At 43.6% G+C, this 21334-nt stretch overlaps 1 protein-coding gene across 1 annotated transcript; it reads left to right on the forward strand.

The window, feature by feature from the left end:
- Positions 1–154: 154 nt before the first annotated feature.
- On the forward strand, positions 155–21013 carry ZNF593 (zinc finger protein 593). Its single transcript, XM_089663083.1, has 4 exons — positions 155–313; positions 13943–14144; positions 18737–18799; positions 20183–21013. The coding sequence occupies exons 2-4, from the start codon at positions 13945–13947 to the stop codon at positions 20301–20303; spliced, it is 384 nt and encodes a 127-aa protein (XP_089519209.1). The 5' UTR covers positions 155–313; positions 13943–13944; the 3' UTR covers positions 20304–21013.
- Positions 21014–21334: the final 321 nt, after the last annotated feature.

Genomic DNA, 21334 nt, shown 5'->3' on the forward strand with positions numbered 1-21334 from the left:
CTATAGAAAGCAGTAGTATCTCCTTTATGATGAAACTCTCTTCCCACGTGAGAGGCGACTTGTTCACTAGAAAAAAAAAGGGGGAGTGGAGGTCACATGTTTCCTGTTGAAAATGGAGCTCCATTCTGCAGCCAGACTCTGTTGGGAAGACATTTTACTGTAGGGACGTCTGTGGCTACAAAAACATGTCCGCCAGTGCAGCGTTTTGTACAATGTTAGGGACAGTCGTACAATTATACAGCTCGTCCTCCAGTGAATAGGAAGTGGCTTTCTTTCACGCATGGTGGGTGAGACGTTTAGGCATAAAACCTAGGTGAGTGTGTGTTGTAAAGGCTCATTGCCGTATATACAGCTGTGTTGTCGTGCTGAGCTCCGGGTTTCAAGGCCGCACACTTTTCAGCTCTGTATTCCAAGCCTACATTGTACCTATGGGGGAGTGATAAACACGTGACTGCAGCTGGTATGTCCAGGGCTGCTGTGTAGAGCTGGCTTCACATATGGCAGCACCTTCTGCTTCCTGCTGAAGATGAACCTTGCTTGGAAGTCTCTGGCTTCAATACTTTGTGACACTCTCCTACATCAAGCAGGCAGCCAGTGAAAGTCAGAAATCCTGATCTGGATCTGTTTTCTATTGAAAGCTTTGGATCAGTATGACAACTAACATTTTCAGTAGATTGCAACTACACCCCTATCTGTTTTATGGTTTATACCTATGTTGGTTGCAGCTGATGCGTTTTTCTGCTGCTGTTTGTTTTTATTTTCACACGTGTTTTGTGATGTGTTAATGTTGCTAGGCGGAGGTGTCTGTTGTCTTGCAGGAAACACACTATCAATGTGTTTTTCATGCGTTTTTGTTGAATGTGTTGTGTGCAAAAAAAACCTTTCCAAAAAGCACACTGGTTCAATACACAGATGTGAATGTGACCCATAGGAAATGTGTTAAAGTGGAGTTCCAGTGAAAAAAAAGTCAACAGCTACAGAAACTAGCTGCTGACTTTTAAAAAGCAGACACACCCAGGGGCGGACTGACCATTTGGAAACTCGGGCACTGCCCGAGGGCCCAGGGTCAGTAGGGGGCCCATTGAGATGCCTCTGGTACCTTTTATCATAGGCTTTTTTGAGTGTGGGCAAGGACACAGGGGCCCCATGATCCCCTATTGCCCGGGGGCCCCATGAGTTGTCAGTCCACCCCTGGACACACCCGCAATTCCTTTCACCGACTGCCCTGTGTTCCAGGTGTCAGCATCTACAATGTGGGCACCCAGCTGTGACAACTTGGGGCTTCACAGCAGGGATCCCACTGCGCATGCGCGAGTAGAGCTGCGCTTTGTGAATGGCTCCGTAGTCTTCTGGGACCTGTCCCACATCCCAGAAAGCTACAGGGAGGGACGGGTGGGGTGGACAACTTCTGCTTCCAATTGCCTAAGTGATCGCAGTGGGAGCAGTTGGCTGTCAATTTCGGGTGCCCGCTTTTCAAAGGTGCCAAACCTTAACGATGGGGAGTGCGGGACCAGTCCTTAAAGCAGAACTTCCTGTTTTGGGTGGAGCCCTGCTTTTAAATGATCTGTAGTTCGTAGGTGTGAACTTATCCTAAGGCTAGGTTCACATATGTGTGGGTCATGCGGCTGTGGATCCGCACGAAAATCTGTGCAGCTGCACCACCTGCACAGAGGAATGCGGACCCGTGGGCGGGTGCCATTAGTTCTAATGGCACGCTGCCCGCACTGGAAAATGTAACTGTACTGGGAACTTAGGTTCCAATGTGGGCTGCGTTTTTGGAATAAGTGCAGGGGCTTCCTCCCTGCATGTCATGGGGCATGGGAGTCCATACAAAACGCGGCCCGCATGGCCGCATATATGTGATCCAGAGGTAAGTGTTTGTTTACACACACTGTTTTTTACCGCCCCCCCCCCCCAACCAACCTCCTGTTCTGTAGATGAAAGGCAAAACTTATTTTTAGAAGTGGTTTATGCAAAGAATTTTGTAATACAGGTGATTTTATCGCATATGTAGCCATCGGATGTTTTCTTGCTTTATGAAGGCAAAACTTAGTTTTGGATAGAGTGGAGATGGATGAGAACCCTTGTCAGGTTTTTTTGCTGTCTGTGACCCCCCCCATTACGGAGATTTACACTGTTTGTCCTGTTTACGATTATCACAAGTAAAGAAAATCTCAAATTTTGTCACTGGAACAGTAGTGGTGATACCCCAGGATGCCCTCATTTTGGAAAAAAAACCTGACAGGTAATAACCCTCCTTTACTCTATCCAAAATTAAAATAAATGCTTTTGCCTTTAGTTCTACTTTAGGCAGCAGAGGCAGCAGACAGAGGTGCACACAAACTGCAGCTCTGATGCTTTGCGGATGCAGCAAAAATTAACCACCTGTGGACAAGAGACATACTGGTACGCCTCTGGACTTTGAGCGGGTATACCAGGATGATGGCTGCAGTCATCCTCCTGGTATTGTTTTTTTCTGCTAATTAGCCGCTGAATTCCATTTACCAGCAGCAGGAGGGGATGTCTCCCCTTTTCCGCAGCTCTCCCGGGCTCTCCGTCACACCATGGGACACAAGTGTGCAGACAAGGTTCCGCTGGCTGACCATACAGGTGATCAGGGACTGCAATGGCTATGATCATCTCTATGGTCTAAGAAACCGGAAGCGATAAGCAGTTAGTCACTTTTGGTTTTGCGGTTGTAAACAAGCTGTTAGTAGTTTGATAAAAATCATTAGATCATACCAATCTTGGTTATTACCTGACGTTTTAAGGGCAGAATAGGGGTCTGGGGATCTAGTAGACCCCAGATCTTTGTAAAGAGATGCATGTGCCTCCACTGTGAGGACTCTCAAGATTTATAGAGTTAGGACCACAGATACTCAGGGTGCCATGATGTGGCTCTGTGGCTTACGTATGTATTTGCAAATGTGTGCTAACTAAACCCCTGTTTTTAAATGCATGTTCTTAGACCGGTTAATTTGGTTTTTGATAGTTAGCTAACTGGCTGGCAGTTTGAACTGGCTTTGTTATCCCCCTCTTTTGATAAGTTATACTTATCCATGTTCCTTGCCGACAATAGCCATTATTAGACTGGGGTAGGCTGACAAGTTGAACTGGATAGTCCTATTTTTTACTTTGTGACGCCTTCCATGTTCACTGTTTAAAAAGCCAGTTATAGACCTGGGTAGGTGACCAGTTTTTTTCTTTCTCTCTTTGTAAAGAGGACCTGTCACTGCCTATTGTTATCACAATAAAAATGATCAAAAAAAATTAAAGGGACAGTGTACAAAAAATAAATATATATAATACTGTGGATATAAAAAGTCTACACACCCCTGTTAAAATGTCAGGTTTCTGTGATGTAAACAAACTACACAAAGAGAAATCATTTCAGAACTTTTTCCATCTTTAATGTGACCTATAAACTGTACAACTCAGTTGAACAACAAACTGAATGAAATCTTTTGGGTGGAGGGAAGTAAAAATAAAAAATTAAAATAATATGGTTGCATAAGTGTGCACACCCTTAAAATAATACTTTGTTGAAGCACCTTTTGATTTTATTCCAGCACTCAGTCTTTTTGGGTATGAGTCTATCAGCATGGCACATCTTGACTTGGCAATATTTGCCCACTCTTCCTTGCAAAAACACTCAATCTGTCAGATTGTGAGGGCATCTCCTGTGCATAGCCCTCTTCAGATCACCCCACAGATTTTCGATCGGATTCAGGTCTGGGCTCTGGCTGGGCCATTCTAAAATTTTAATCCTCTTCTGGTGAAGCCAATTCCTTTGTTTATTTGGATGTATGCTTTGGGTCGTTGTCATGCTGAAAGATGAAGTTCTTCTTCATGTTCGGCTTTCTAGCAGAAGTCTGAAGGTTTTGTGCCAATATTGACTGGTATTTGGAACTGTTCATAATTCCCTCTACCTTGACTAAGGCCCCTGTTCCAGCTGAAGAAAACCAGCCTCAAAGCATGATGCTGCCACCACCATGCTTCACTGTGGGTATGGTGTTGTTTTTGTGCCAAACATATCTTTTGGAATTATGGCCAGAAAGTTCAACCTTGGTTTCGTCAGACCATAACACATTTTCCCACATGCTTTTGGGAGACTTCAGATGTGTTTTTGCAAAATTTAGCTGGGCTTGGATGTTTTTCTTCATAAGAAACGGCTTCTGTCTTGCCACTCTACCCCGTAGCCCAGACATATGAAGAATACGGGAGATTGTTGTCACATGTACCACACAGCCAGTACTTGCCAGATATTCCTGCAGCTCCTTTAATGTTGCTATAGGCCTCTTGGCAGCCTCCCAGACCAGTTTTCTACTCCTCTTTTCATCAATTTTGGAGGGATGTCCAGTTCTTGGCAATGTCACTGTTGGTCCATATTTTTTCCACTTAATGACTGTCTTCACTGTGTTCCATGGTATATCTAATGCCTTGGAAATTCTTTCGTACCCTTCTCCTGACTGATACCTTTTAACAATTAGATTCCTCTGATGCATTGGAAGCTCTCTGCGGACCATGGTTTTTGCTGTAGGATGCAACTAAGAAAATGTCAGGAAACGCCTACTAGAACAGCTGAACTTTATTTGGGGTTAATCAGAGGCATTTTAAATGATGGCAGGTGTGTACTGACTCCTATTTAACATGATTTTTTTATGTGATTGCTGAATTCTGAACACAGCTACATCCCCAGTTATAAAAGGGTGTGCACACTTATGCAACCACATTATTTTAGTTTTCTTATGTGTACTCCCCCCCCCCCCCCCCTCCCCCCCAAAAAAAAGATTTGTGTTTCAGTTGAGTTGTACAATTTTATAGGTCACAGTAAAGGTGGAAAAAGTTCTGAAATTATTTATCTTCTTCAAATTTTTTTTTTACATCACAGAAACCTGACGTTTTAACAGGGGTGTGTAGACTTTTTATAACCACTGTATGTGTGTGTGTATATAATTTTTATTATTATTAATGCACCCCTGTAGTTTGTCACTGTTGCATGTGCAATTTTAAAGCATGACATGTTTGGCATCAATGTACTCAGCGTAACATCTTTTATATTTTACCAAATGATTGGGTATTATATTGTGTATTTTGTGCATTAAAATTCATTAAAGTGTATTTTTTCCCAAGAAATTGTGTTTGAAAAACCATTGCACAAATACTGTGTGACATAAAAAATTGCAACTCCCACTATTTTATTCTCTAGGACCTCTGCTTTGAAAAAAAATGTTTGCGGGTTCTAAGTAATTTTCTAGCAAAAAAATGCTGTTTTTTTTTTATTATAAAAGCAGTGGTATAATGTGGTGTGGTCATAGCCCTGCTTTAATTACAACTGCCCCTAAAGCCTTCTTTATACTAGCATTAGCCCTATTTGACCCGATTGGTGGTGGATCTCTTTTCAGAGGGTGTTTAATGGACAATGAGAAGGTGTTATGTTGGCTCCTCTGTGCATGATTTATTCCCCAAAAGCCTCCACCACCTGCAGCCATGGTTGTGGTGTGGCCCCATTCAGTGGAATGGGTCACTTTTGGTGGGCTGTACTGCCCACCTAACATGATAGGGGGTTTAACCACTTCAGGACCAGGCCTTTTCTGTTTACATGTGAAAACAGCATTGTGTGCTTAGCATTCCACTGGCTTGTCACTTTTCTTGTTGGGCTACTTTAGCACTCACCTCCTGTGTTTGTTTTGTTTAAATGCAGAAGAACTGATCTGGAAAGTACAATTTTTATGCTTCCATGATCTGTAGCCTTTAAGGCCTCATGCAAAGTGTTTGTTTAGCCTTGATGCATGAGACTCCAGTATTTAGATCCAGGTGGAAGGAACAGGCACACTGTTCAGCCCCATTGCCTGCAGACTGTAAAACACTAAGACTGACAGATTCTGCTCCTGGATGGGTCTGGACAGTGTAGCGATTAGTAATAACATTCATGGCAGTATGTGCTCAGGATGCACGGAATACAGACTGCTTGCACCCCTGGCCTCATACTGCCCTAAACGTTAGTACCACTCAGTGGACTATCCAGCCGCAGCAGCTGTCATCCTCTTATGAAGTTTTTTCAAGTTGCCTGTAGCGGTGCTGGACGGTGTGCCTTCCTCCCCTATCTAAATACCCGAGTCTCATTCATCGGGACTAAATGCCCAGTGTGCATGAGGCCTTGATCTATAAACAAATGCAAAACTTTTAAATTTTGGATAGAGTGCAGAGGGATTAGAACACCTGTGTTTTTTTTTTTATTTTTTTTTATTGCTGTCTGTGGAGGTTAAAGTGGAGCGCCACCCAAAAGGAGAAGTTCCACTTTAAGGACTAGTCCCCTGCTCCCTGTGAGGAATAGGCACCTTTGGGGAGTGGGTACCCGATTTTTGACAGGTACCCACTCCCATTTTCACTCCGATCATCTAGGTGCCCCATTGTTGGTTTCAGTTGGTAGAACAGTGTAATAGGGAGAAACTGTGCCCCAAGGGCCGGATAAAGGCAAACAAAGGGCCACATCCAGCCCTAGGGCCACAATTTGGAGACCACTGATCTAGGTGATCGGAAGTGGAAGTTGTCCATCCCCCCCCATAGTCTTCTGGGACATGTGGACCTGGGGGTCTCCAAGGCATTCCCTTCATTTGCAGGGATTTCCTCTCACTTCCTGTTTGACTGTGGAACAGGAAGTGAGAGGAAATCTCTGCAATCTGACACAGATGGCAAAAGAAAGTCTTACAGGGGCTATAACCCTCCCTTACTCTATCCAAAATGAAAGGAAATTATTTGCTTGTAGTTCTACTTTAATGTATTTTCATTCACATGTATTTAGATGCATATATCTGCCCCTGGATGCACACCATCCTATTTTCCCTAAACTGAATGCACTTAAACGCAGGTAAACTCGCAGTGGTTTCTATACATTAAAGCGGAGTTCCACTCACCCTGTCAAAAAATAAGTCAGCAGCTACAAAAACTGTAGCTGCTGACTTTTTAAAAACAGCCACTTGCCTGTCCCGCGGTGTGTCCCATGCAGCCAGTTTCACCAGCCGTCCTATATTCCAGGAGGCCGGCATCTTCACTGTGGGCACCCAGATGTGACAGTATCTACTGCACATGCGCTGTGCTTCATGAATGGCCCCATCGTATTCTGGGACCTGTCACGTGTCCCAAAATACTGTAGGGAGGACACCTTCCACTTCCGATCACTTATGCGATTGGACCGGAAGTGGGAGCGGGTACCCATCAAATTCGGGTACCCGCTCCCCCCACACACCCCCCCCCCAAAGGTGCCAATCCTTAATGGGGAGCAGTCCTTGAAGTGGCACTTCCCCTTTTGGGTGGAGGTCCGCTTAAAGTCCTCATTCACACTGGCACTTTAGCTTTTCTAAACCCAGGAAACTTTTTATATGGGAAGTTTGAACAACTTTTTATACCTCCCAGATTGCGGTTTCCTGGGTTTAGCCATGTTTACATGCATTTATACAAGTGTATATGCATTTAGCCACGTTTAGGGTTTTTCACCACAGTCCTGACATTCAGTTTGTAGTTTTGCATGCACATTTATATGCATTTGTAATCAGTCTGTGACACATTTTGTGATGTTTTCTTTTTACATTATTTGTTTTTCTTTCTTTACATTTAGATTTGCAGTGCATTCCCATGCTTTCCAGTATGTTTAGGTGCACAAAAATGCAGCATTCTGCACATGAAAGCCCCACAATAGTGTAAACTAGGCTCAATAAAATATATATATATATTTTTTTTTTTTGCATGCACATTTGTACTGATTTTATAGAAAAATGTGTTCATAAACAAGCTCAGGCTGAAAGCACAGGGGAAGTCCAGCCACTGTGCCTCTAATCCTGACGTTTTAGATCACTTAGGAAGCACAGTTGCAGCTTCCAGGCTCATTGCCTGCTGCCTAAGTTCATGGCAGGCTATTTTCCCCTCTCCGTCTTTCATGACAGCACCTTGAGAGACTTTGGGTCCTCCCCACCTGAAGAAACACCTCCACCGAGAATAAAAGATTGGCCTCCCCACACCTACCTCAGTAATAGTGTTTCCTCTGGTGAGAGACATGGTCTTGGAAGCTCTTCCAGGGCAGTCAGAGGATTGCACTGTGTCTGGGTGATGGGGGGGAGGGGGTTGGACCAGGTGCGGTCAGCCTGGTGCCCCATTCCCCACCTTGCAGAAGGAGGGACCGGGCCCCCTCAGCATGGAGGGGGGTATCCCTTACCTGCATTGATTCTCTGGCCCCCACCCAGGGACGTTTGGGGTGCCGGACGTCCACTTTTCGGTGTCCAGGGGGACTTAGGAAGAGGTACTGACGCCCCACTATTCTGGCAAATGGAGCTGTGGCCAGGCTTAATGACGAGGGACGTCATTTCCGCTGGTGGGGTGAGACTTCCTCCCCGGGACGCGGCTTCTTGTTTCCGGCCACGTCCCTTGAAACGTGGACTGGAGTGCGGCCGGTGTTGAGGGCTGCATCATTCAGGGGCAGGTGACACAGGACCTCAAGGTAGACCACCACCTCGGGGTCATGTCCGGAGCAGAGGCGCTGGGAGCAGGCGATTCCGGCCCCAGCCAGCATCAAGTAGGTGGCTCAGAGGACTTTTTCCCCCCTATCTGATTGGCCCCTAGCTCCAGGGGGTGTCCTCAGCCCTCCTGGTGGTCGGAGGGACTAGAGCAGGGGGTAGGAGGGGGTCTCAGTTTTGAAGATCCCCGTACCCTGCCAGAGGAGGGGGGGAGGCCAGCCCTGTCTATGGCTAATGGGAGCCCCATTTCTGTGTGCTCTGTTTGCAGGTGAAATTCAGAGAGAAGCCCAAGCCACACCATGCAGCTAAAAAGAAGTGCCCCTCATTCAGGGTGACTCTCAAAGACTCCTGGACGAAGGTGCTGTGTGAGTTCTGTATTGAGGACCTAATAAATTTAGCCAGGTTGAATTTGGTCCCGGCCCAAAGCATGGTGTACCTGGGCTATGAGCTGGATTCCACCCTTCAGAAAACCTTTCTACTCCAGGAAAAAATCCTAAAGTTGGACAAGGGAATCGGGCTCCTGTTAAAGAACCAGGCTGTGTCCCTAAGAGAGTCTATGTTGGGCCTGCTAACCTCGTCCATCCTGGTGGTACAATGGGCAGGTTTGTCTTTGAGGCCCCTCCAGCTGTTCATTCTGGATGTCTGGAGTCGCCGGCAGGAGTCTTTGGACTACTTGGTACAGGTACTTCCCTGGGTGAAGAGGACCCTCTGGTGGTGGAGGATGTCAGCAAGGTTGCTCAAGGGCTGTTATGGGTCTTACCGATCTCCGGTGAAGTTGCAACAGACACGAGTGCCAGAGGTTGGGGAGCACACATAGAGGGGTCCGTGGCCCAAGGTTCTTGGTTACCAGAAGAGAGGGGCTGATCCTCGAACTGGAAAGAACTCAAGGCCATATCGTGGGCCCTTGTGGCCTTCCATGAGCAGCTACGGGGACAACACGTGCGAACCTCTTGGACAACTCCACCGTCGTGGTGTATGTCAACAGACAGGGAGGGACTCGAAGCAAAACTCTGTGGTCCCTGGCCTTGGAACTGCTCACCTGGGTTGAGACCAATGTAGCCTCCCTATCCGCCGTCCAGCTGAAGGGGGATTTGAACCAAGTAGCAGACTTCCTCAGCGGAAGGCAGGCGAGGGAATCAGAATGGGTGCTTAGTCGCGAAATCTACCAAGCCATCATAGGAGAGTGGGGGTCTCCATCCATAGACCTTTTCGTGTCAGGCTAGAATACCAAAGTCCCAGTTTTCTTCTTCCTAAACCGTTGGGACGGGGCGTTGTCAGTGAATGCATTAGCACAACGGTGGGACTTTCCCCATGTTGCGCTTTCCCCCCAGTCTCCTTATTGCCAGCAGTTCTGAGGAAATTCGGATCTGAACAAACTTGCCTGATCCTGATAGCCCCGCACAGGCCCAGACGGGCTTGGTTTTCGGCCCTGGCCGCGTACCCTCCTTGGATATTGCCGTGCCGAGAGGACCTGCTTTTTCAGGGTCCAGTCCTTTTGTTCCCTGGTTTTTGATGAGCAACTGCTGAGGAGCAAGGGGTTTCAGCTAGGGTAGTATCCACCTTCCTAAATAGTAGAAAAGAGGAGTCTGGTTCAATCCACCTTAAGGTCTGGAAGCTCTTTAACAGATGGTGTGCCCAGACTCGGAAACATATAGCTTAATTTCAGTCCTGGAATTCTTGCAGATGGGGCAAGACAGGAGTCTATCGGTGAGTATGCTGAAAGGCCAAGCGTTGGCTCTTAGCGTATTCCTAGAGTCTCCCGTAGCCAGGGATGAGCTTGTGGCAAGATTCTTTAAGGCCTTGACCAGACAAAAGCCAGTAAGTGGCCCTTTTCCAAAGTGGAACCTGACGACTGGATTCAAGTTCCCTCAAAATCCTGACCCTTAAGACAGTATTCCTGGTAGCGGTTACTACAGCGAGGAGAGTAAATGAGTTGGAAGCCCTATCAATTAGGCCCTATCAGATTTTTGTGGATAGGGTAATGTTTAGGACGGCCCAGCCTTCTTTCCCAAGATAGTCTTGAGATTTCATGGAAGCCAAGAAATTACTTTACCTTCATTTTGTTCTAACCTCTCGTGTGACCAAGAAGGGAAATTTCACTCGTTGGATGTTAGAAGATGCGTTCTTCTTTATTTAGATAGAACTAAGGGGATCAGGAAATCAGATTCCCTTTTTGTATCATTTTGCAGGAGCAAGGAAGGATTGTAAAGCTTCTAGGCACACCTTAGCTAGGTGGCTGAGACTGGCAACTAGACAGGCTTATCTGACCGATGGTCTGGAATTCCCGGAGGGCATTGTGGCGCACTCCACCCAGGCCATGGCGGCCATGTACGCTAAGCTGGCTGGTGCAACCCCAGGACAGATTTTTATACGCCTGCCACCTGGTCCAATTATAACACCTTCATTAACCATTACAGACTTGACCTGGTCTCGGTGGATGAGCAGGCCTTTGGACGCAAGGTTCTGCAAGCAGTGGTCCCGCCCTAGGGGTGAGTGCTCGCGTATCATCTCAAGGTGTTGTCCTGAAAGACGGAGAGGGGAAAAAGCAAAGTTACACTTAAGGTAGCGCCTTTTCCAGGGGTCTTTTTAGAACAGCGCCAGTTACGCACCCTTTTTAGCATTTGGTTATAAGGTATGTTTTTTTTTGTGTCTTGTATTGTGTCTCCCCAGGTGACCAGAGGTGCTAAGTCATGAACTGAGGTCTGTGTGGGGAGGCCGCTCTTTTTTTTTTTTATTCTGGGTGGAGGTGTTTCCTCAGGTGGGGAGAAGCTGAAGTCTCTCAAGGTGCTGTCCTGAAAGACTCCTGGAAAAGGTGTTACCATAAGTGTAACTTTGCTTTTTTTTTTTTTCTTTTCAGGGGGATGGGGGAGGGTCAGCAAATAAAGGGAACCTTGTGTTTTCATGTACGTTCTGCCTCTCCAAAATCAGAATAACAGCCTGTTTTTTAGGTGGAACATGTGACTTGCAGCCGCTCCCTGATCCCTCTTCCCTGTGACAGTGGGTCGGGGTTCTTCTCTGCTTCGCCCAAAAGGCCACCCCATTCGTTCAAGGAGTTCTGTGAATCAATGAACTACAAGTACTGACAGCCTTTGCGGCTGATGGCTTATAGTTCTAAATCAACTACCAGGGCGCTGGTGAGCACTCTAGGTAGTCCATTGATTCTTTTTGTCATTGTGTAAATGCCTATTCGTACAAAGTATGGGCAGAAAGCTACACTGACAGTCTGCAGCAGCCCTGCATCGCACCCGTGATCTGCTGATTGCTGGTGCAATACTTTCGAAGCTCCTACAAAAAAAATAGTACCTGCAAAAAAATGTGCAATTTATTTATTAAAAGTTATCCTTTAACATGTCAGTAGTAGTAGCTTCCAAGTATTGCATCTCTTACCATTCCTTAGGTGTGGCAGCTGCAAACAACACGCTTCCTGGCCAAAGATGATGGTGCTGTTTTTCCATCGATATAGTATAAAGAGTGAGTGTCGCAGGCAGAGGAAGTGCTGTGGATCGCTTTGGAAACCTGTTACTGGAGTGGAGGAAGGTTAACCCTCCTCTCGGACAATTTGTGAGCATACTGAGTGGTGGTGTTTGTTCCCCTGGCTGGAGCTCCACCCGAAGAAGGAAGTTCCTCCTTAAAAGGCCCCCCCCCCCCCCCGCCTAACTTGAAATGTCACTTTGGAGGGGGGGGGGGGGTACCTAGTTTTGACATTGCCTAGGTTATTCAAGCAAACGTTTTCCACTTCCCTGCACTCCCCCTCTCCGCAGTCTTCTGGGACACATGACAGGTCCAAGGAGATTGGGCGAGCATTCACAAAGCGCAGCATGGCTCGTTCATGCGCAGTGGGCACCCGGCTGTGTAGCTGAAAAATGCACAGGGCGCTGACACAAGGAACCCAGAGGCTAGTGAAGAACTAGCCCGGATGAGGACGGCCCTGGATCCTGAGACAGGTAAGTGTCCATTTATTAAATGTCAGCAGCTGTAGGATTTGTGGCTGCTGAACCTCCGCTTTAATTACTACAAAGTCATTATACTTGGCTTTCATAATTTTCTATGGTTCTTTGCTTTTTTTTTTTTTTTTTTTTTTTTGCATCCCTTGTATTCATATCAGTGTTTGCTGTGAGGTGGACTTAGGCGGAGATCTTCACTTCCATTGACTTTCATCCATTTTGTGTCATAAATCAGCTAAAATCCCTGAAGAAGACTCTTTGGAGTTGAAACGCGTTTGAATTTGTATGCTTGCATTTAAACAGCATTGTAACGGATCCGGAACCCAGACCACACTGAGTTTTTCCGTTATACCACAGCTTCCCCTGTCCGAACACCATCCACGGACCACAGCCTTGAAATCCCTCAGGAAATAGACAGCACCCAGCTCTTCTTAAACAGGAAGCCAACTCTTTATTTTAACACAAAACACAGGATATATACAGAGGGCGGGGAAACACAACCAGGAACCGGAAATACATCATCAGCCCGCCCCATCAGTGGGAGGCTGCAGGAAACACCTCATCACCCCTCCTCATCCAACCAAGACACAGAACAATGGGATGAAGCACATGGCATAGAACAATAGGCAACCACATGGCAGGGACAATACAGGGACACATGCATCCCATAATAGTTGGCTGAACAGGAAGACACAGCACAATGGGGGGTAGCACATGGCAAACAAACAATGGACAGCCACATGGCTGAGAACAAAGACAAAGGACAACACACAAATGCACAATACTGGGACATTCACACCCTGTACCCCTAAACAGGCACAGGGTGGGTTAAACATAATGATTTGGGAAGATGATACAGAGGTCCACCCACCCCCAAAAGTCACTCCCGTCACAAGCATCATTGCATACATGGGGGCATTTGTTATGATGGCCATGTCTATTTTTTTGGAATCTAATTGTATTATATGATTTGTCCTTGATTTTAATCTTTTTGTAGAAATAAAAGTAAGAGATTTTATATTTTAATTGTTTGGTGGTTTAAAAATCACATCCAAGGTTCAAGTTTTATTTGTGTTAGGAAGTGCTATGACTACAGAATACTTTCCCTTCTCTTCATTCCAAAAACATGGGAAGCCGTGTTCTGTAGTTCAGTTAGAGCTGGGAACAATGCTAACTATCAACACTTGACTTCTGCCAGTATCAAGTTATTTTGCATGTATTGGGCAGATGTAACAAACACTTTCAGTGGTGTATATAACCGACCAAAAGGGAGTAAATAAGAAAAGTGCATTTTCAGGGTTTACATTTATTTTAAGTTGAATTTGCTGACTCCTAGCATCATGGTTTGTGGGCTGTCAGGGCACATAGTAGAGATTCTTACTCAAACTAGAGGTAATAGTAGGCCCATTGTTTGCTTTTGTCCTTAAATTTGTTTTCCCAAGGATGTTTTTTTATATCCCTTTTTTTTTTTTTCTTTTCTATTTCCAGATATGACTCGTTCAAAGCAGGTTGGGAATCACAAAAATGATAAAAAGAAAAATATTGCTAAGAATTGGAAAACCAAAAGAAGGGTTAAGGATTTAGATCAAATACATGAAGATATGCGTCCTGAGAATGCAGGTCGTTTATTAAACCAGGAAATTGATTATGATGTTCCTGGAAATGCTCAGCACTATTGTCTACATTGCGCGTAAGTATTTTGAAGTAAATTGATACTCATGGGTAGGAATGAGTAAAAAGTGTTTGACAAACTTTTTGTCTTAATTGGAGAACAGCCAATCAGCTTTTAAATCGCCATTTCTCAGCTGTGTGAAATGGATTCCTTCCTGTGCTAGTTATAAATTGATCTGGGTGGTTCTCATTGTTTTGTTACATTTGGTGCAGAAACCCACAGCTGCCTTGAGCAATATTAGTAAACTGGTGAGTTTTTTCACTTTTAGGGCCAGTTCACACTACGTGTTTTCAGTTGCTTTTTTTCTGCATCCAAAATGCACAGAAAGTAGGTTATATTGTTGTCAATGTCACAGTTCACATCAGTGCTTGCAGTTCCAGTGCGTTCCGGGTGCATAAAAAAAGTAGAACATGCTGCATTTTTCCTGCATAGAACTGTACTGGAACGTGGAAAAAACGCACCGGAACACACTGGAATGCACGTGTTTCATTTAAATTGAAGGAAAAGAGAGGGGGAAAATGTAACTGGAATGCATAAATAACGCACTGGAACGTGCCAAAACACACATGTGGAAACACATCCAGAACAAATCTGGACTGCGTTTCTGTAGTGTTAACTGACCCTTAGTCCTCGTTCACACAGTGTGTTTCCTTTTCTCCTCTAAAATGGCGCAAGCAGCTTGCTATAGGGGCACTTGAGCAGGCACGCTCCTGAGCTGCTGCATTGTGTGTCCATTTACACACAGAGCCACAGCTTGGCCCCTACCTTTCCTCATTGGCTCACTGGCTGTGATTGACAGCAACGGGAGCCAATGGCTCTCACTGCTGTCTCAGGCAATGAGGTGGCAGGGTCCGGGAAAGCCGAGGCTGTCGTACACATCACTGGATTCTGATGGGGCTAAGGCAAGTATTAGGAAGGGCTGGGGGGCTGCTGCACACAGAAGGTTTTTGTACCTTCATGCATAGAATGAATGCACAGCCATTCATTGGGAAGATCACTGTGCTGCTGTTTTTACCCAGCTCTTTATGCAGATGAGAACAGAGGGAATGTGATCACTCCTAATAAGGAAGGGGGGGAGGTATTTATAAGGTTTTTATATATCTATACACAAAAAGTTTTTGCCTTTTTCATTTCTATTTTAAACTAAATGAGTTACAAGGTGAGGGTTCACATATACTTTTACATTGAGAGGGTAAAGTTCAGCTTTGAGGAGGAAGGAGCTACCTTCAAGATATATCTGCATTCAGTTCATTATACACAGTATATGCTAAAACTATGTCCCACAGTTTTATGTTATGGACCACACTGTGATGCTGAAGCGTGACTTCTCATGTATTTGCAAATTTATCCAACAAAATCTGCCTGTTTTAACCTCAAATGTTGGAAATGTTAGAAATGTATTGCTGATTAGCTGGATTGTGTGATTGGAAATTCTTGTATTTTTTAGAAAATGTTGAAGCCAGAGAGAACGCATACCAACCAGATATGTCATCTTTTTTTTAAGTGAGGGTTTGCAATGGGAGCTGCCCCCTTTCACTTATGACGGGTTCACGTTAAAGAAGATAGCTATAAAACACCAGTTACTAAGAAACATATTTTTAAGTGTTGCTAGTGTAGCTTCCCGCATTTTTTTTTCACATCAGTCTCCTGAAATCCCCTGTATAGCAGTTCTGCAAATAGGAAGAAGAGCCCTAGGAGCCATTCGGGCTCTTGAGGGGAGCACAAATGCTGGCAGTGAACATGCTAAGAAGAGGAGATTGCTGACCTAGCAGGGTAATCGTTCATCAGTGTGCTGCTGCTACTTCACACTGAATGTTCAGTCTGCAGGCTGGTGGTGCGTTCGGCCCGAACTTGTGTGATTACTGATAATGGAGCTCAGAAATGGTTGTTTGACCAGTAATGCTATTACACTGATATGCTTACATATAGTTTGTACATTTAGAAGTGTTTCCAAGCATTTTGGGCATGAAGGGCGTGAGGGCTGTTTTTTATAATTTGTGAGTCATTAGACAACTGTTTTTTTAGGTTTGAACTTGGCTTGCTTACCAACTGTTCTGAGACAGATTTATTCTGCATAGTTGTGTGATATCAATACTGTTTGCTTTCCAGTAGTATCTTTATCTTCCATCTTCAAACATTAAACATTCTTTAGCTCTTTGTAGCGCCTTTTTAATTTTAAAGTACATGTTCACCAGGTACAAAAATGACCCTCATTCAGCAGGCCTAATATCATCTCTACATGGCTCTCACATTCTCCATAAATGGTTCCAAACTCCTATAAGCGTAACTGAGAACAGAATCTTGTGGATTCTTTAGATGCTTCAGACTGGAATAAAATTTGGCTAGCAGCTATAAAATAATCCATCAACATTTTAGCCCTGGAAAATGCCTACAAAATATTATTCCAGTGGTATATGACTCTGGAGAGTGTGGCTACGTTTATACCCACAGCTCCCCCATTCTGTTTCAAAGGCTGACAGACACTGGGAACTTTACACCATAAAAGGTGGCAATGCCCAAAAATCCAAAAATGTTGGGTATATGTATACAATCTGATTTAAACTGTCCATAGTAATTCCCCACAATCTCTGGGTAGCCCTAGTCCATAGACCTATCCACAACCTCACCACTACTGAACGGAAGCTAGCAACCTTCATCTTTCTAGCTACTAGTCAAGAGCCAGACACAGCTCTCCATGAATCTCATGGAGGTAAAGCAGCAAAGAATGGGCATTATGATTTACGAGAAAACTAACTTCTATACTCAATCATAACCACTCAGACAGTCTGAAAGTGTGGTACCCCTTGTCTACAGTACAATCGTTACCTGAACCTCGATCACTCATAACATTTTTTGCTTTGATAATTAAGACCCACAAATTGGGAACATCCGGCTGGGCCCCTGAAACCTTCTCTATTCTTCCTGAGGGTTAATCCCTTCTACATAAATGCAGAGACTGCAACTTTTTTCATTACCCTGGAAGTGTATCAGCTGAAATCAGCTAATCACTCCCATTCAACATCACTGTGCATAGGACATAGTCTAACAAAGAGCTATTCCTTCAGAACAAAAAGAGGTAGGAATCCTTGCAATGTACATTAATCACCCAGAGTGTAAATACTAGAGTATGGGGTCTTGTGATCTACTATGGTGTATACAAAATGCTAGTGAATTATTAAATGTTGAGTGATACTAAAATTGTTGTGAAACCAATACCATGGTGAAAATAAAAAAATTAAGATTGTGTACAAACTGTGAAAAAATGTGGTTCGCTTACACTCTACACAAACTCATACCATTGTGTTCTAGAAAGTACTGTCAGATATAGTGTCATGCTCCACCTCCAATTGGAATAATAACATTGTGATTAAATTAATATTAAATAGAAATTAAAAATAAAATAAGTAATAGCCCAGTATATATATATATATATATATATATATATATATATATATATATATATATATATATATAATCACTGCAATTATATTACTGCTGCCAAACTGTCCTTATTAGGTCCGTGACTTTGGAACTTCTGTGATACGAAATAAAAACACTGCAGTCCACCAATCATAAAAAATCACCTTCACCGGTTGTGCTCTCACCTGGTGTATATGACCTAACTGTTAAGTGAGGTCATACAAAGCTTGTGTCCCTTTATTTGGACTTAGTGGTAAATGGATAGGATTATCCCTCTTTTTTTTCTTGGGATGGACGGACGGAGTGTTCCCTTTTTTCAGCAGGGGGTCCCCTCGCTTCCTTATGGATTTTCTTGGAACCGAATGGATGGAGGGAAATATCCCTCTTCCCACTAGGGGGTCTCTTTGCTTCCTTAGGGATTTTCCTGGAACCAAATAGATGGACGGAATTATCCCTCTTCCCACTAGGGGGTCTCCTTGCTTCCTTAGGGATTTCTCTCCACAGATGTAATAGCCATGAAATGTGATAAAAAATTATATAGTGCCTTATCCTCTTTAAAATTAATTTATTAAATAAAGTGGTGCACTCAAAAGTACAACATGTTGCATTTTTTCTGCACACACCTGTACTGGAATGCAGGAAACGCATCATAAACGCACCCTAACGCACCCTAACGCACATGTCCCTATTTAAATTGAAGAAAAATAGAGGGAAAAAAATGAACCAGAAAGCATAAAAAAAACACACGAACGTGTCAAAAACACACCAAAAACGTGTCAAAAAAATGCATCTGGACTGCGTTTTTATAGTGTGAACCAGCCCTAAGTCAGCTATTGACGTCAAGTTCACTGTTGTCTGTTATAAAACCCAAATGAAGCACTGAAACACACATTCTGGGTGCCACTAGTCTCTTTTAACTTCCCTCTTCTTCACTGCAGTTCTTTGTGAGACATACGCACTAATTGGATGCCTCTGTCTCACACGGGTATTTTTTTGCAATACAGATATGCAGATCAAAAGTCAGTATTAATTACAATCTGGCTTAATTCTGGTAAAATTGCATCTAATTGGATGTACATTTGTATATTTTTTTTTCTTTGTATGTTAAACTGGGGTTTGAGTGCTTTTACAGACGGTATTTTTTTTTTTTTAATGTATTATGTTTGCTGACTAACGGATGTGTTTTGTAGGAGACATTTTGTGGATCTGAAGACGTTAAAGGAGCATTTCAAAACTAAAGTCCACAAAAAAAGGTAATGAGACTCTTAATTTATTACTGAGTGTAGTCTTCTATCTTTTTTCATAGGAACTTACCAGAGCCTCTGGATAACCTGATAACGGGTGTCTGAAGTCAGTCAAGGGTGTCCTTCTTCCTTCCTGTAAACTAGGGAATGTTAAACCCAGAATCAAAAATAACAATTTCATACTCGCTTACTTATGAACTGTTCCTTCCTTCTATGGGCAGGAACATCAATTCAGACAGTTTCCTGAATTTTTGAATTGGATAACAGCTTCCTGCTTCCGCCAACAGTGAAGGAAAAGTGGCGAGCTTTAGTGGACACAGTCAGGATTTTGCATCACTGTGACTCCGACACACTAGTGACACTTTAATGACGTTTCATTAGCATTCTTGTAGCTAGTTCCACAACGGCATAGCCGTATAGAGTTGTGGACATGAATAAAGTCTTTTAGCCCACTTCTTAAAGCAGAGACTTGAGCATCCATAAAAGAGAAAGTTTCAAATAGAATAGCCTTCTGGCAAAAAAAATATGAAAAGTCCTACTTTAGAGTAATCCCATTTAACTTTTGGGGTTTTTTTGGCTTCTGCCATGACTTCCTAAGCTATCAAGTATTTAATTTTGGATAGAGCAGGGAAAGGTTAGATACACTGTTAGGCAGGTAGTAATGTTTATATCCCTGTTGTGGATTTGTTTTCCCCCCACTTCTTGTCAGGGCAGGATAACAAGTGATGGGAAGTCAAAATTAGTTAATAAGTCGGAGGTAATTTAAAGAGATACTAGTTAAAGTGATTGTAAACCTTTTTTTTTTTTTTTTTTTTTTTTTCATTAAGATAACAATCTCATATTTAACCATTGCACAGAGTAGCCCCGATCCTCCTCTTCTGGGGTGCCCTGCTGGGTGCCAACCATAGGAGGCTGCTTCCTAATGTGGGCACTCATGTGGACTCGCTACTGAGCCGAGCCACTTGCATCTATTCAGACACACAGCCTGGCTTTCTGCTCACTGGTTTTGACTGACAGCAGCAGAAGCCAGTGGCTCTTGCTGCTCCTTTGCCGAGCCTGCGGGAGGAGAGGGGAGAGATGCTTCTGCTGCTGCGCACAGCACTGGACCAAGAACGGGCTCAGATGATTATTTGGGGGGGGGGGGGTGTCCTGCAGGGGGAGCTGCATGGAAAAAGGTTTTTTACCTTGATGAATTTACAACCACACTCAGTATTCCTCTTGTTGTGTTTACTAAAGCCATTGGCCCCTTGCTTTTTAACCATTAACATATTCAGCATACAGAGACCTGTGACAGCATGTTTAGATGACTACATTCTAAAATGGGAGGTGTACTTAGCTGTGGGCACTGACACAAGAAAAGATCTCACTGTGGCTGTGATATTTCCATTTCAGGCTGAAGCAACTAAGAGACGAGCCGTATACTCAGGAGGAAGCAGAAAGAGCAGCGGGCATGGGCTCATACAGACCATTAAAACAAATTCAGGTCCAAACACAGGATGTAACAATGGAATAATTGCTCCTTTGGTACCTTTCTTTGGAATTTTATAGATCCAATGGACACAGATCTTAAAGAGAATGACTTGCCTTCTGTATGCTGGTTAAAAAACATCCAGTTATGGACTTTGCAGTTGCTAACAGTGACACCTTTTAAATTGTTCATATTTCATGTCTAGCCAGGACACTTTCATGCCCTGCAGAGAGGCTGAGCTAGTAAATACTTCCCACTAAATCTGTGTTCATGTTAACAAATTGTACATTTTGTCTGTGTCCTGAGACAAGTATGTAGCAAAGGAAATCAAAAGTCTTTATCTAAATACTTTTTTCCATGTCAGTGACTCAAAGGCTCAAGTCACAAAGCTACAATATTTATTTTTTTAAAAATGTATATATATTGTGATGACCGAACACATTAATATTTGAAAATTACAGTCCCATGATAACAATAAAGATCTTGTCCTGCATAAAATGCTGTGAATTGAGCTTAAAGTATTGAAGCCAAGCAACTTGATTTTTTTTTTTTTTAAGATGATAAACCATCATTGCCTTAATAATATCCTTGGTAAATGTTTCCTTTAAGTTTATTGCTCAAAGTGAAATTTGTGTAAATCACTGCACAAAATTGGGTAATTTGTGATATCTGTAACGAGTCTGCCAAATCACTGTACTAGACAGTACATTATATAAAGAGAAAATATAACTAAATAAATGACAAGTAAAGCCATATTCAAACTGCTGGTTTGCCTAGTGTGTGAAAAGCGGCTTCATGTATCCAGATTCTTCAGTTAGTCTGCAAGTCACAACACTGTTGTCAGCTGTGGATATCTAGTGTCCATGTTATATAACTAAATGACCTATTCTTTGTATGGTTGGAAATGAATATGCAGCTTGCCCTGGCATCCATAAACACGTCCGCTTGTCAGTCTCAATTATGTCTCTTCTCTCATCTTGCACGGATGCACAAATGTCACTGTAGTGTTTAACCTCCACACTGCCGTTCACACTGAAGTAAGGAACTGAAAATTGGTTTGTAATATATGGAGTGTA

The sequence above is a fragment of the Staurois parvus genome, unplaced genomic scaffold (genome assembly GCF_062004578.1).
Source record: "Staurois parvus isolate SC_StPar_1 unplaced genomic scaffold, SC_StPar_1.0 ptg001622l, whole genome shotgun sequence".
Taxonomy (NCBI): domain Eukaryota; kingdom Metazoa; phylum Chordata; class Amphibia; order Anura; family Ranidae; genus Staurois; species Staurois parvus.

Excerpts from the sequence above, each read along its gene's own strand:
- ZNF593 (XM_089663083.1), top strand. The coding sequence starts at position 13,945 with ATGACTCGTTCAAAGCAGGTTGGGAATCACAAAAATGATAAAAAGAAA. Across the intron at positions 14,145-18,736 it reads CACTATTGTCTACATTGCGC|GAGACATTTTGTGGATCTGA; the intron begins GTAAGTATTTTG and ends TGTGTTTTGTAG. Across the intron at positions 18,800-20,182 it reads ACTAAAGTCCACAAAAAAAG|GCTGAAGCAACTAAGAGACG; the intron begins GTAATGAGACTC and ends TTTCCATTTCAG.